The sequence below is a fragment of the Poecilia mexicana genome, unplaced genomic scaffold (genome assembly GCF_051168715.1).
Source record: "Poecilia mexicana isolate PSO_F unplaced genomic scaffold, ASM5116871v1 scaffold_2, whole genome shotgun sequence".
NCBI classification, from domain to species: Eukaryota; Metazoa; Chordata; class Actinopteri; order Cyprinodontiformes; family Poeciliidae; genus Poecilia; species Poecilia mexicana.
Window position 1 is genome coordinate 25,769,608 of NW_028263371.1, and position 13,414 is coordinate 25,783,021.

Sequence of the window (13,414 nt, forward strand, 5' to 3'; positions counted from 1 at the left end):
CGCTCGCCAACGCGGCTGCTCCACCAGCGGGACCAGCTGGTGTTCAGCCCCACGTCCAGCCCACAGAGACTTTAGCATGTTGCAGCTCTTTTTTAAATTTTATTTCCCACTGCCGCCCCATGTTATCGCTGTAGATAAAACACACACACACACACTCTCGCCCACTCCTCTACACACTCGCCTCTCCTCCTCAGGGACGGTTGTCACCCACTGTTGCGAAATCACTGCAAACACACTGACGTCTGAGCCACACGGATCAAATCAAAACAACTTTTTTCGTTCTTATCTCATTCAGTTTTTCTAGTGTTTGACTCCGGTTGGACATTAACAGATATGCTGTGAAACTCCTGCAAACTAAAGCCATAAGACGAAGAAAACTAATAAGGATAATCTTGTGCCAAAATCGCATAAATGTCAATCATTGTACCTTCTCACTTTCCTTCATTTTTGTTTGACCAGATTGACTCACTGAAGTGAATCAAGCCTTGATTGTTTTTTTTAAATTACCTCACAAGTCAATCAAGCTCCTATCATGAATCACATCCCTCCTTTTTTCCCTTTCCCTCCTTCTTTTATTTCTTTTGACTCCACACCTTTCTCCCCCACCTCCTCCCTCCTTCCTCCTTCCTCCTCTTCCTCCACTCTTCCCAGATGCGATCGAGCCAGATCACACGAAAGCTGTGGGGCTCCAGCAAGAGGCTGACTCAGATCTCGTCAGAGACGGAGTACAACCCGCAGCAGGAGAGCAACTGATCCCAGACCAGCCACACACTCCCGCCTCCCCTTGAGACCCGGTTCTTATTCGTTTTCATAAATCCCCTTAAGTTCCTCCATTACTCCCCCTCCCAAGTTAAACAGGTGCTTGATTCATAAAAACCTGCATCTCCATCTCTATTTTTTTTTGTTTTCCTGCTTTGAATCGACCATCAAGGCGCTGGCGCTGTGGTACACTACTTATTCCCTCTTCATTCCTCATTACTTTAAACAATCAAACTAGTGTGTGTGTGCATGAGAAGCATTGTTTAAAATCTAGTTTCAAGTGACCTTTATTTTTGAGTCAGACAGGTGGGTCGATTTATGTCGGCTGAGATTTGCCGCCACGCAGCCTTATGCATTAAGACTAAACTCTATGCCTTCTTCTATGCTTTTGTATACAGAAACATTTGTTGGCACGCCTGTAAAGATGTATGGAAAAAAATAATCATTTATTGCAGGAGCAAATTCCCACACAGTTGATTTGACCAGATGTTCAACTTTTTCTGGTATTTCAAAAATCCACTTTTGTCTTTTTGGTAAAGAAGTCATACGTCCTACATCGCACATGATGTTCTTTTTCACATTTTAGTCTATATTTCACAGAAAACACACCCAAAAGTTGCTCATCCAACTAAAGTTCCAGTAGAGTTTAGCAAAATCCACATTTATATCATCTAATAGTTGTTCTTTTCTTTTATTTACCTCTTTCACCATCCTGCATTTGCAGTTGTTAATTTTGGGGAAGATCTGGGAAACTTTGGGTAAAAGTAAACATTTTTCTGTTCTATTTATTTTAAATGGAGTGCTTAGGCTGAAGATTTTGTCAGAGTAAGGATGAATAAATCACCAGATCAGCACCGAATAAAAAAAAAAAAAAATCAAATTTAATGTTGGGTTTTACTCTGAAAATCTGCAACAGCAATAAAAGATGCAAGTTTTTCTACACATCTTAACGAGGGATGCCAGTAAATGTGGTCAGCACTGTAAAAACATACAACTCTATCGAGGCATACTTTGATTAACACTGAGACGAATCAGCGTTGGCGTTTCGTTTTGCCACTAAACACTACATTATCCATCTGACGACTTACCAGGAGAAAAAACCGGCTGAATGTTTTTGAGTTACTTGAATTTGCGTTTATTTATGAGTAGCATTCTTTTATGTCTGATTTTTTATTCTCCTGGCATATATATATTTTTTAATTCCTCTAACTTGTTGCAGAAGAAAGAGAAGAAAGGGCTTTTTGAGATGTCAGTGTTAGCAGCAATACAGCTCCTTTGTCGCGTGCCTGTCGATATCTTCTTCTTCCTGTCTCTGATTCCAGTCTTCCTTCTGCTCTAACCCGGACGGCGTCTCACTAATTTGCTTCCATCGCTGCACAGAGCGTCCTCTGATATTTTCATATCTGTTTCTCATCATGACTGATAATCGGTGAAGTTTTCTGTTCACAGGGCATCATGTGTGGTTTGCATGCCTTGTTAAAAGTATGAGTGAGTTATTTACTCTGCAGTATGAAGCAGCTACGGATGACATTGCTATTTTTGCACCATATTTTTGTTTTCTTTTCCTTTTAATTTGTATTTACTACTTTATTTAAACGTCACAGTTCGGGGGAGTGCAGAGAACAAGCTGCGTCCTCCTGGAGATTTCTGTGAAAGGTGCTTAAATTGTTTTCTGAATACTTTTTTTTATTATTTTTTTTATCATTCTCGCCACTGTTTGAGCTGCTCCACGACTGCAACAAACGGAGTGCCTTCAAGCCAGTCGTGTCAACAATAGAGCTAGAAACGTCATGAAGCCATTTATCCCTGAAACTTTACGACTTTACGCAGCATTCCACGTGTCCAACCACAGCAGTCTCGACGGGAACCAGTGATATTGGACTTAAATAATAATCAGAAATACTATTTTGTGTCTTAGCTGCATCCTCTGTGTCACCTAAATGGATGTGTGTATATCTGTGATTATTTATGAATACAGTATATATATAAATATATATATAATGTACAGCATGATTTTTATTTCAGCGTCTTTTAAATGTCCTTTTTGCACTTTCTAGGTACTAAAAATTGTTTAAACTTGGCTCCCTAATCTGTACAAACTGCTTTGTATACACATGTGGGAAATGATCATTAAAGTCTTGTCTAAATTAAGAAGTTTTGTTTTCATTTTATGGAAAAACATAATCAATTTTTTTGCTACATTAAACAATAAAGCTGAAAAATAACAAAAAGAAATACATTTTTTTGTGGTATGCTTGGTTTTATTTAAGGAGATTCAATCATGATGTGGTAAGTAGCTCAATCTGAGGAGTACAGCAGATTTGGAGAAACTCTTTCGCCATCTGACATCACTTCCTGTTTCTTTTATTTATTTTTTTTTAGGCAGTGACTGGGTAGGAGCAGAGGGACGCCCTCTTCAGTTCACAATCCGCCACGCTCCACCAGCTCTCATCTGAAAACACGAGTAAGGACATAAAAATGATAAAATATGAGTCAGATTTTTATTCTATTTATGATTCATTCAGCTTTTTTCCTGGTGAAGTTCTGAGTGCGTTTCTTACCGATCTTGAACATCTCAACACAGGCGGGTTTGTTGGCGTGAAAGTTGGGGTGTCCCGGCATCCAGTCGCTGTAGCTCCATTTTGACCCGTCGACCCACAAGGCCTGCTGGTTCTGAGGCGCCAAGCAAACATTTTACAGCCTCATTAACATTTGAAGTTAAAAGTTTGCATATTTCTTAGATAAATGTCATTCATTTGGGGTTTTTAATTGATAACGCAAACCTATCTATGATGGTGAAATAGTTTGAATTTCAGGTGAAGTTTAATTAACTCCCATTGCATTAAAACTGATGCGCTTTACCAGTTACATTTTTATAGTGAAAGCCTTGCTGATAATGCCTAGTATAGTAGAATAAATAGTTTTTAACATTACTTTTGCCTTGGTAGTCTTTGATATCAGTAAAACAAGTCATTGTGGCGAAACACCCAATACTCTCCAGATTACTATTGTTGCCTGCTGATGTAGAAATGTAAAAAGCTTAAGTTTGGAGCTGGAAGTATAACTCCAATCATTCACTAATGCTTTTACATTTTGGCCTTTCCCAGCGAGAGGAAAGTGTGCAACTCTTCCAAATAAAGGTTCAAGGGTCAATGTTCCGCCAAGGTAAGAATAACATGATATATTCTGTTGATAAGATATCTGATGACACTCTCCTTGGCCTCCTTTTGCTGCCACAGCCAGCTTGCATCATCAGTCCTTGAATAAAAGGGTTTTGTAGATGGATTCCTTCAATACAGAGGAAGATGTCTGCCTCATCTTCCAGTTTGTGAAAATAACTTGCCTTGACTATGCCTCCCAACCAGGTCAACACAGGGTTGTTCTCGCCTCCTTTGGTCACCAGGGAAACCAGTCGGGAATGGAGGTCTCTGTTCGTTATAGAGGCAAGCTCAGCATTGGGGGCCAGATTTCTGCAAAAGGCCTGTGGAGTGGAGGGAATGGAAATGTTTCAGATTTGAATGGAAACAAAGTTTCAAACAACATTTAACAACTGGGGTTTATGATTCCTATGCAGAACTTAATTATGAAGTTCTGATTACTGCCAAACCAGTACAGCCAAAAAATATCTTATATAGTGCCTGGCTAACAACATGAAGTAGTTAAATTATTTAAAATTATGTCTTGAGCTAAAGAGATTGAAGAACAAATGAGAAACAGAGATGTCTGAAAAGGGTTACAAGCCATTTCGAAGGCTGAAACCACAGAGCCATTATCCAAAGATGGCAATAAAATTGGAACAGCGAGTTTGGTAGGAGTCGCCAGTCTACCAAAATTACTCCAATTAACAATTCTTCCAGAGAGGTCACAAAGGAACCCAAAACAACATGGACAAAAATGGCATCCAGTGGAGAATTCAATGGCCCAAATTCCTGTGGACCAAGAAGAATACCTAAAAAGTCATTATGATGATTCCCAAAGCAAAACAAAGCCAGCAAGCTCCCATCTGAATGCCTCACAAACCATAATGAAGGATTTCTGGAGCTACTGTGGAATGGTCTTAGATTGGCCATTTATAGCTCTCCAAAGTGATGTAAGACATCACCACTTATGGATGTCATGGTTTAAGACATAATTAGTTTGTCAAATTTTACCATGTTGGTTTGGATGTTTTTTTTAGCCTTAATAAATTAAATAGTCATTTGATTCTACTTTCAGGTCATCTCTCATTTTAAAATGTGTTTGATCTGAAACATTTAAGAGTGGTTAAGCAAACCAAAAGAGACAGAAGAAATATGTAAGGTAGCAAATACTGTTTCACAGTCCTGTAAGCAAACTTACTTGGGCATCTTTGTAGGACAGCGAGTTGGGGTTGAACTCATAGCATTTTCCATTGATGATCTCCCCGTTACAAGCCATTTTATGGGTCTGGACCCTAGTTGCCTGTTTGAAAGCAACTGGACGCTGCATATTTTGATGAGCTTCCTTTCTGAGCTCAATTAGATTGGACATTTCTGGTTCGGTTCCTTGTCTGAAGGCAACTGGGATGGACATCTTTGGCTCAGTTCCCTGTCTGAAGGCAACTGGGATGGACATCTTTGGCTCGGTTCCTTGTCTGAAAGCAACTGGGATGGACATCTTTGGCTCGGTTCCCTGTCTGAAGGCAACTGGGATGGACATCTTTGGCTCGGTTCCTTGTCTGAAGGCAACTGGGACGGACATCTTTGGCTCGGTTCCTTGTCTGAAGGCAACTGGGATGGACATCTTTGGCTCGGTTCCCTGTCTGAAGGCAACTGGGATGGACATCTTTGGCTCCGTTCTCTGTCTAAAACCAATTGGCATTGACCACCGTGGTTCAGTTTCCATTCTGAAAGCAACTGGACGCTGCATATTTTGCTGAGCTTCCTTTCTGAGCTCAATTAGATTGGACATTTCTGGTTCGGTTCCCTGTCTGAAGGCATCTGGGATGGACATCTTTGGCTCGGTTCCCTGTCTGAAGGCAACTGGGAGGGACATCTTTGGTTCGGTTCCTTGTCTGAAGGCAACTGGGAGGGACATCTTTGGCTCGGTTCCCTGTCTAAAACCAACTGGGATGGACATTTTTGGCTCGGTTCTCTGTCTAAAACCAATTGGCATTGGCCACTTTGGTTCAGTTTCCATTCTGAAAGCAACTGGACGCTGCATATTTTGCTGAGCTTCCTTCCTGAGCTCAATTAGATTGGACATTTCTGGTTCGGTTCCCTGTCTGAAGGCATCTGGGATGGACATCTTTGGCTCGGTTCCCTGTCTGAAGGCAACTGGGATGGACATCTTTGGCTCGGTTCCCTGTCTGAAGGCAACTGGGAGGGACATCTTTGGTTCGGTTCCTTGTCTGAAGGCAACTGGGAGGGACATCTTTGGCTCGGTTCCCTGTCTAAAACCAACTGGGATGGTCATTTTTGGCTCGGTTCTCTGTCTAAAACCAATTGGCATTGGCCACTTTGGTTCAGTTTCCATTCTGAAAGCAACTGGACGCTGCATATTTTGCTGAGCTTCCTTTCTGAGCTCAATTAGATTGGACATTTCTGGTTCGGTTCCCTGTCTGAAGGCATCTGGGATGGACATCTTTGGCTCGGTTCCCTGTCTGAAGGCAACTGGGAGGGACATCTTTGGCTCGGTTCCCTGTCTAAAACCAACAGGGATGGACATCTTTGGCTCGGTTCCCTGTCTAAAACCAACGGGAATGGACATTCTGGACTTAGTTTCTTGTCTAAGAGTTTCAGGAACATCAACAATTGAGCGTTTCTCCACTCGAACCCAGCCTGCTCCTCTTCTCTGGGCTGGAACATCGACAGGGACTGAAAAAAGAAGGCTTTGCTGATGTAAAGGGTTTTTTAAGCAATGCTGAAAACATCAAAGACTAGTAATGTTTTACTAATCTTCAAAGGGGTCTGTTACAGCTGCATTATGAATAGGCTGGTTCATCACAAATATACATTTTTGGTAGGATTTGATGTATCTGTACCCACCAACTCTCCTTTCCATCTCACTGATGTGTTCCTTCACAAGTCCAGTGTTCAGGTCAACAAGGAACTTCCTGGACGGCTCCGTTCCTTGTCTGAATCCATCAGGAACACGTTCACGGATGCCGGCGTGTTCAACGCTCAGTCTAAAGCCATCTGGGAGACGGTCAGACGAAAACGTTCGCTGTCCAGGAGCTGCGATTGGACGAGCTTGGAGACCTATAGTGGGTTATAGATGGGAACATTTGGATAAATGCCTGATTATTTTAACAAAACTCTTAATAATTTGAGATTAAATTAAGACTTTTTCCAGCTATTACATCAGTAACCTGCAACTGTGCCTTCCTGATATGAGTGCGTCATTTATGTAATCTATAATAAATCAATAATGGTCAAAGTTCAACCAGTGCTTTGCCACAGTCATGGCAATAAGTCACAATACTGAGGTAAATTAATAGAAAAATAAAGATATCTTGAATTATTTAAAAAGATTACCAATTTGACCCACTATGTTAAATGTACAACAAACTGGTGTTAAATTCAAAAAATAAAAATAGCTACAGTGAGAAATGAAGCTCTTACCTGACAGGGTCAGGAACAGCAACACAAACTTTAACATCCTGTAAAAGAAACGGCAACTTTTAAGGTTATTTTTGTGCCTGACAAATTTTATCACCATTAATCAGCTTATTGATCACCGTTTGCTCTCTGTAAAGATCCTGCACTTACCTGAGGCTGTAGTGATGAACTGTGAGCACCCAGCGAAAGAAAAGGTTGGCTTTTATAATGTCCTAGTCATTGTCATAAACTCCTTTATTATTACAGTACATAGGATTACTGATTAATACCAGTGTGATTGAAGCTTACTGATATTTGTTGGACTTTGCTTTCAGCCTCCTAACCTGATAAAGGTGATTGTACAGTAAACGGAGCCAAGATAAACGCTGTCAGTTTCTGATCTGTGAGTTAAATGGTTTTAAAGTCAAGTTTTCCCCTTACAGCAGGCGGTCATGCTGGAAACATATTTTTTTGTCTTTGAAACATGGGAAAGTTGAATGGCACACCGGTTCATGTAAGCTCAATCAATATTTGCAAACTGGGTCACAGCATGAAATTACAGAAAGCAGCAGCAGAGTACACTAAAGATTGTTTAGATTTAACAGATTTATCATTTAAATATAATCCAAATTAAGAACTTAGTGAAAAAGTTAATTGGTAATAGAGTGTGGCTTCATGTCAGTGTAAATCCAGCTCTTCTGACGTTTGTTCGAGAACAAACGTCATCAATAACGGTTATAAACAAGTCAGAGATAAGATGAGGTTCAAAGCAGGATCAGACTGTAAAAAAAACTGTGTCGTAAGACATGCTATACAAAAACAGCATTAATCAGCTAGATGCATATGGTAACTCTGGAGGAACTGCAGAAATCCAGAGCTCAGGTGTGAGAATCAATTACCTGGACAGCTACGAGGCAACTATGACCTGAAATAAACAATAAGTTACTGCAAAACATAATGTTTCGGGGTAAACATAATGCTGAACACAGTGTTCGCAAAGTGAAATGTGATTATTGTAGCATCATAAGAGACACGTTTGACAGCTCATTCCTACAACATGATAGAGAGACATATGGACACCCTTATGACAAAATTTAATCGATAGAGTGATTTATGACCCTAATCATTAATTGCCCCCACCCCACACCTGTTGATCTAAAAATACATAAGTGCATACATAAGCATTCCTTTCACACCTGTTAATAACTAAAAATAAACATTCCCATCATCTTTGGTAAACTTTTTCCCACCGCCTCTATGAATTAGCCAATAGAAACAGAGACTGGTATCAGCAATAAAGCATTTCTCTCTGGTAGGTACAATTTAAACCCAGAACAGGACATCTGTTTGTGAATGATTTAAAGTACAACACATTCACAAAAAAAAAAAAAAGAACAATCTTTGCTTTCATCAACCTATAAAACATTGCTCATCATTTCTCTTCGGTCCAGTCTGTTGGGCAAATTGTAAAAGTTCTTAATACAAATTCAGTTGATTTATAAAACACTAATTTACAATAGGTAATCTCAAGACAATTTACAAAAAGGTCATTTCCATTCTACTTATCAAACAGTGCAGCAATTTAAATGTATTATTTAAGTCAGCAACAAATAAGTCAAATTATCCGACTCACTGTGTACACTGAGGGCGATGAGTTCAGCCAAAAGTAAAACATTCAGGATTCCCAAAGCCACCCAGAGGCAGAGCTTCTGTTTGGAGCTGTTCGAACCTTAACGAAAACCTGAACCTTAGCAAAATCCAATTAAATACATACTAGATTTTTCTGTAACTTTATTCTTACCTGTGTGGTTAGATGCAGTTTGTCCAACAGCTTCCATGTTGACGTAAATTTCCTCCATGGCTTCAGACTCTGTGCTGCTTTTAACACTGACTATAAAATCCACTGCAGTCGTGGAACTAAGTGAAAAACTGGGGAAGAGGTGAGATGTCTGGTGTTCAACATAAAAAAGAACATATTTTATAGCTAACAGTCAAATAAAGAAAGGGTGCGGTTTCACTATTATTTTCTTAAATATCTTACACAACATAAGATTCTTGAAAGTTTCAATAGTTTCATGAGTTCATATTTGCTGATCCGGTTCTGTAGCAATGAATATTTATTTCTCCTTTGTTTTCGTTCAGCTTGGTTGATCCTACTCATAATAAACACATTACACTTTTCTATTGGTGAAGAAAATAATTGACTTTCACATTGATGCACAACTTTGCGGTCTACTGCATGGTATCAAAAATTTAAAATAGTTTAAAATCACTGATATAAGGATGAGAAATACATCTGATGTTGTGATGTTTCTGCTCCTTGTGTCCAAACATATTTCCTACAGGCTAATAAATTGTTGGAGCAGATGACCGGTTCCCTCCTTGGGATCATATGGACCCATCAGTTTTTCAGGTCTCATTCTGTCCTGATAACTAGTCATAGCCCAGTAAATACAACTATCAACTATTTTCTCTCTAAATCCTCGTTTAACCCTGTTCCTTGTCTTCTTACTGTTTCACTCGAGTATCATAAACACTGACATTAAGGAACCACAATCCCTGAATTGCTTTACTACTAAACTTCTATAACCGCTGGATAGAATAATTATGAAATTGTATGTATTTATTCATAATTTAAAGATATATACTTTTAGGACTGCCCTTTAGTAAAAAGCTGCATGAGCTGCTGGCTACTAGTGCCTAAAACTCAGTCACCGTGTCTTCTCATCTTCTGAGGGAGACCAACAGTTTGACAAACAGTTTGCTTTGTGAAGATCCACATCACTAGAAGGGAATCGAAAGGCTAACAAGTCAATCAGGTGCAAGTTGGGGGGGTTAAAGTAAGAGAAACCTGATGCTGCATTCAAAGCAAGCAAAGCTTTCACAGAGTGGATGTAGTAGAAATCAGAGTACAGGAGATACAGGATAGAAGATTTGACTGAATCAAGACATTGTCCAGAAGTTCAGACTGGGAAGCTAGCTGGCAAATTGCTAGCCAAGTATGTGGAGCAGGAAAATAGGTTGTAGTTACTTAAATGCAAACCAAATGCCTCAAAAGATTCAATTAGTGCAAGATGTAAAAGACACATGTAGTTACATTGTTCGATTTTGGCAAACAATATTCTTAAACTCATCCAAAATATTATCTGCAAAATTTATTTTACTTTCTGCTTACAGCAGCAGCAGCAGCAATGCATTTACTACACAGATTAAAGATACATGGTGTCGTTACTTGACATAGTTGTTCTGTTCAAAGCCTTTCGGTTTGTTTGAGTAGAAATGCAGTAATGTCTGTGTGTTAAAATGTTAAACATTTACCACCCAAAATCCTCTCCACTTTCAAATAGTTCACTTTTTATTTTATTCTAGTTGTTGCAGACTCAACTTAAATAGATTAACTTATAAAGCATCTTTTTTTTCTTTTTTAAATCCTAACGTTCCTGCCACTTGTTTAAGATGAGAACAAACAACAAGTTGATGAGAATTAAATGAAGTTCACTTGAACTCTTTAATTAAGCAGAATGTTTTATTTTACAGTGAGGAAGGCTGGAGTCTAGCTTTAGCAGACGGCTGGAGGCATCTGACCCACTTCAAACTCAGTACCTGTTTGCTCTACGGCAAAAATTTGGTAAGATTCAATTTAGTCGGCTGAAGAAAGTCAGACGGTTCATTACGTGAGAAATCTCTTGAGGTAGTCAAGTTTCTTGTTTGTTCAGATCTTGCTAGTCATTTCCATAGTATGATTACTAATTAACAGTTGATTCTTTTGTGTCTAGAAGCAATCTAATGATTCGGTTCACAATTAAAGTTTTATCATCAGGATTCTGCCATGTACAAATGAGGAACACAATTAAATATTTTCATAGTATGTTTTCATACAGCCTAGGTTCCCTAAAAAGGATACATTACCTTTCAGAGATAATGGATGGAGGGAAAGACTCATTAGGACCAAGAAAACATACAGCGTATAAGTCAGAGACAAAAGCTGTAGATAGTTTTAAAAGTAACAAAACAATTTACCAAGTTGTGACCAACTCTTGGAGTGTGAATATCATGGTTGTGCAGTGTAAAAAATAAACAAAACAAACTTTCAACTTTGGGGAAAGCTGAAAGATAAATCTGAGTAGTCTGACCGAGGCCTGTTTAGTCCCTGTCACATATTCTTAAGAAATACATTTACAGATGAGGAACTTTTACTGAAATGTATCACACTAGCAAGTGTTACAGAAAAAAAATCTGTAAGTTTCAAATGTACTTAAACCAACCTTTACTATTTTGGAGAAACCATGAAGCACTGAGAAGATCGGTACTGATTCAACAGCAGGAAAAAAGATTGAACCAAAGTAGCATTTACAATGATGGGAGGACAAATTCTGGAAAGGGATTGATGTTAGAGTTTGTCTCTCACTTTAACTGCAGAAAGCTAAAAGTTAAGTTTGAGTTGCCTCATGCAGGCCTGTTTAGTCCCTGTCACATATTCTTAAGAAATAAATTTACAAATGAGGAACATTTGTTACAGCAAGTGTTACAGAAAAAAAATCTATGAGTTTAAAATTTAAGCGACTGTTTTCGGAACGGATGAAGGAAATTAAAAACCCATAGTCAGCACTAACTAGTCGTGCTACCATAAATAATGCAGTAAAACAGTTAAACTGTTGTTTTCCTTCAGAGGTCCCTGTTCAAGCATAAGAGTGGACAGGGACGGTAGCTGTGGTGAGTAGGGTCAGGGGTCACTCCCCTCCACACTGTGCAGCAGGAAGACAGTTTGTCTCACGTAGGCCTGATTACACATAGTCTTAAGAAGTACATGTACAAATGAGGAACATTTAAAGTTTAGTTCTTATAGATTCAGGGGTTTTTTGTTGTTGTTGTTGTTGATTGAATGAAGGAAATCACAAACGTTACTTAAAATGTGTTGTACTTTAATTCCCTAAGAGTACCCACACTGAGCACCAGTACCATCGACCCCCCCCTTTGTGAATGTGTTGTACTTTAAATCGTTCACAAACAGATGTCCTGTGCTGGGTTTAAATTACATTTACCAGAGAAAAACATTTTATTGCTGATACCTGTTTCTATTGGCTAATTCATAGAGGCGGCGGGAAAAAGTTTACCAAAGATGGAAATGTTTATTTTTATATATTAACAGATGTCCTGGCTGGGTTTAAATTGTACCTACCAGAGAGAAATCTTTTATTGCTGATACCTGTCTCTGTTTCTATTGGCTAATTCATAGAGGCGGAAAAAAGTTTACCAAAGATGGAAATGTTTATTTTTAGTTATTAACAGGTGCATGTTGTAGGAATGAAGTGTCAAACGTATCAGATTCTACTTTTTTCATGAATTAAACTGAGAGCAAATGATTCAAGGTGATAAAACCTCAGAAATACAACTGAGCTTATAAAGGTGGAGTTTAGTTTTCATTTATTATAAAATTCCAGCAACATACATTAAAGCTGCAGTATGTAAGTTTAAAAAAAAAAAAAAGTCTGTTTTTTACATATTAGTTGAAACTCATGTGTCCAACTCCAGGCCCAGGGGCCATATCTGGCCCGTCAGAGCTTTTTATGTGGCCCTCTCAACAATAAGTCCTTTTTTTCACAAATCTGCAAAATTCTCACAAAATCAACAAATCTCCACATTTTTTCCCGATTTTACTGCAAATTTTCACAAAATTGGTCTCAGCCTTACTTGATTACTTGATTAGTTATAGTCTGTAATTGATACGGCAAAAAATAAAAACATAATATCCTAAAAATTCTTTACAAACATTTCTATATTGGCACCACAAAATCTGTTATTTTGATTACAGAAAACCACTGAAACAATTACAAAATCTTGGAGGAACAGCTGTTTAATTATATTTTAGCAGTTTAATTGGTTTTGTCAGTATATTCTGACACAACCGGCCCTTTAAGAGCATCCAAATTTTTGATATGACCCAAAATGAAAATGAGTTACAGACTGCAGCTTTAAAAGTCTGGGGTTTGCAAAATGACAATAAGTATAGGGGGTATGAACATTTTTGCATTCTTATCCTTATGATCATGCTCAGTTTCCTGTATATACATTAAGTTAAATTACAAATCATATAATGA

At 38.6% G+C, this 13,414-nt stretch overlaps 2 protein-coding genes across 3 annotated transcripts in view; one reads left to right on the plus strand and one right to left on the minus strand.

Moving 5' to 3' along the window:
• nbeal1 (neurobeachin-like 1) overlaps window positions 1-2,913 on the plus strand; it is a 36,938-nt gene extending 34,025 nt beyond the window's left edge. For both annotated transcript variants that reach the window (XM_015003093.2, XM_015003096.2), the window contains one exon: window positions 652-2,913. In XM_015003093.2, coding sequence (XP_014858579.2) covers window positions 652-753 — 102 coding nt within the window. In that variant the 3' untranslated portion in view covers window positions 754-2,913. The remainder of the gene's footprint in view (window positions 1-651) is intronic.
• Window positions 2,914-2,998: 85 nt separating this feature from the next.
• Window positions 2,999-7,378, minus strand: LOC106927489 (uncharacterized). Its single transcript, XM_015003108.2, has 6 exons — window positions 7,341-7,378; window positions 6,765-6,977; window positions 5,098-6,593; window positions 4,103-4,240; window positions 3,321-3,432; window positions 2,999-3,211 (listed from the first exon to the last, which is right to left on the minus strand). The coding sequence occupies exons 1-6, from the start codon at window positions 7,375-7,377 to the stop codon at window positions 3,138-3,140; spliced, it is 2,070 nt and encodes a 689-aa protein (XP_014858594.2). The 5' UTR covers window position 7,378; the 3' UTR covers window positions 2,999-3,137.
• Window positions 7,379-13,414: the final 6,036 nt, after the last annotated feature.

Excerpts from the sequence above, each read along its gene's own strand:
- LOC106927489 (XM_015003108.2), bottom strand. The coding sequence starts at position 7,377 with ATGTTAAAGTTTGTGTTGCTGTTCCTGACCCTGTCAG. Across the intron at positions 6,978-7,340 it reads GCTGTTCCTGACCCTGTCAG|GTCTCCAAGCTCGTCCAATC; the intron begins GTAAGAGCTTCA and ends AACCCACTATAG. Across the intron at positions 3,212-3,320 it reads TGTTGAGATGTTCAAGATCG|ATGAGAGCTGGTGGAGCGTG; the intron begins GTAAGAAACGCA and ends TCGTGTTTTCAG.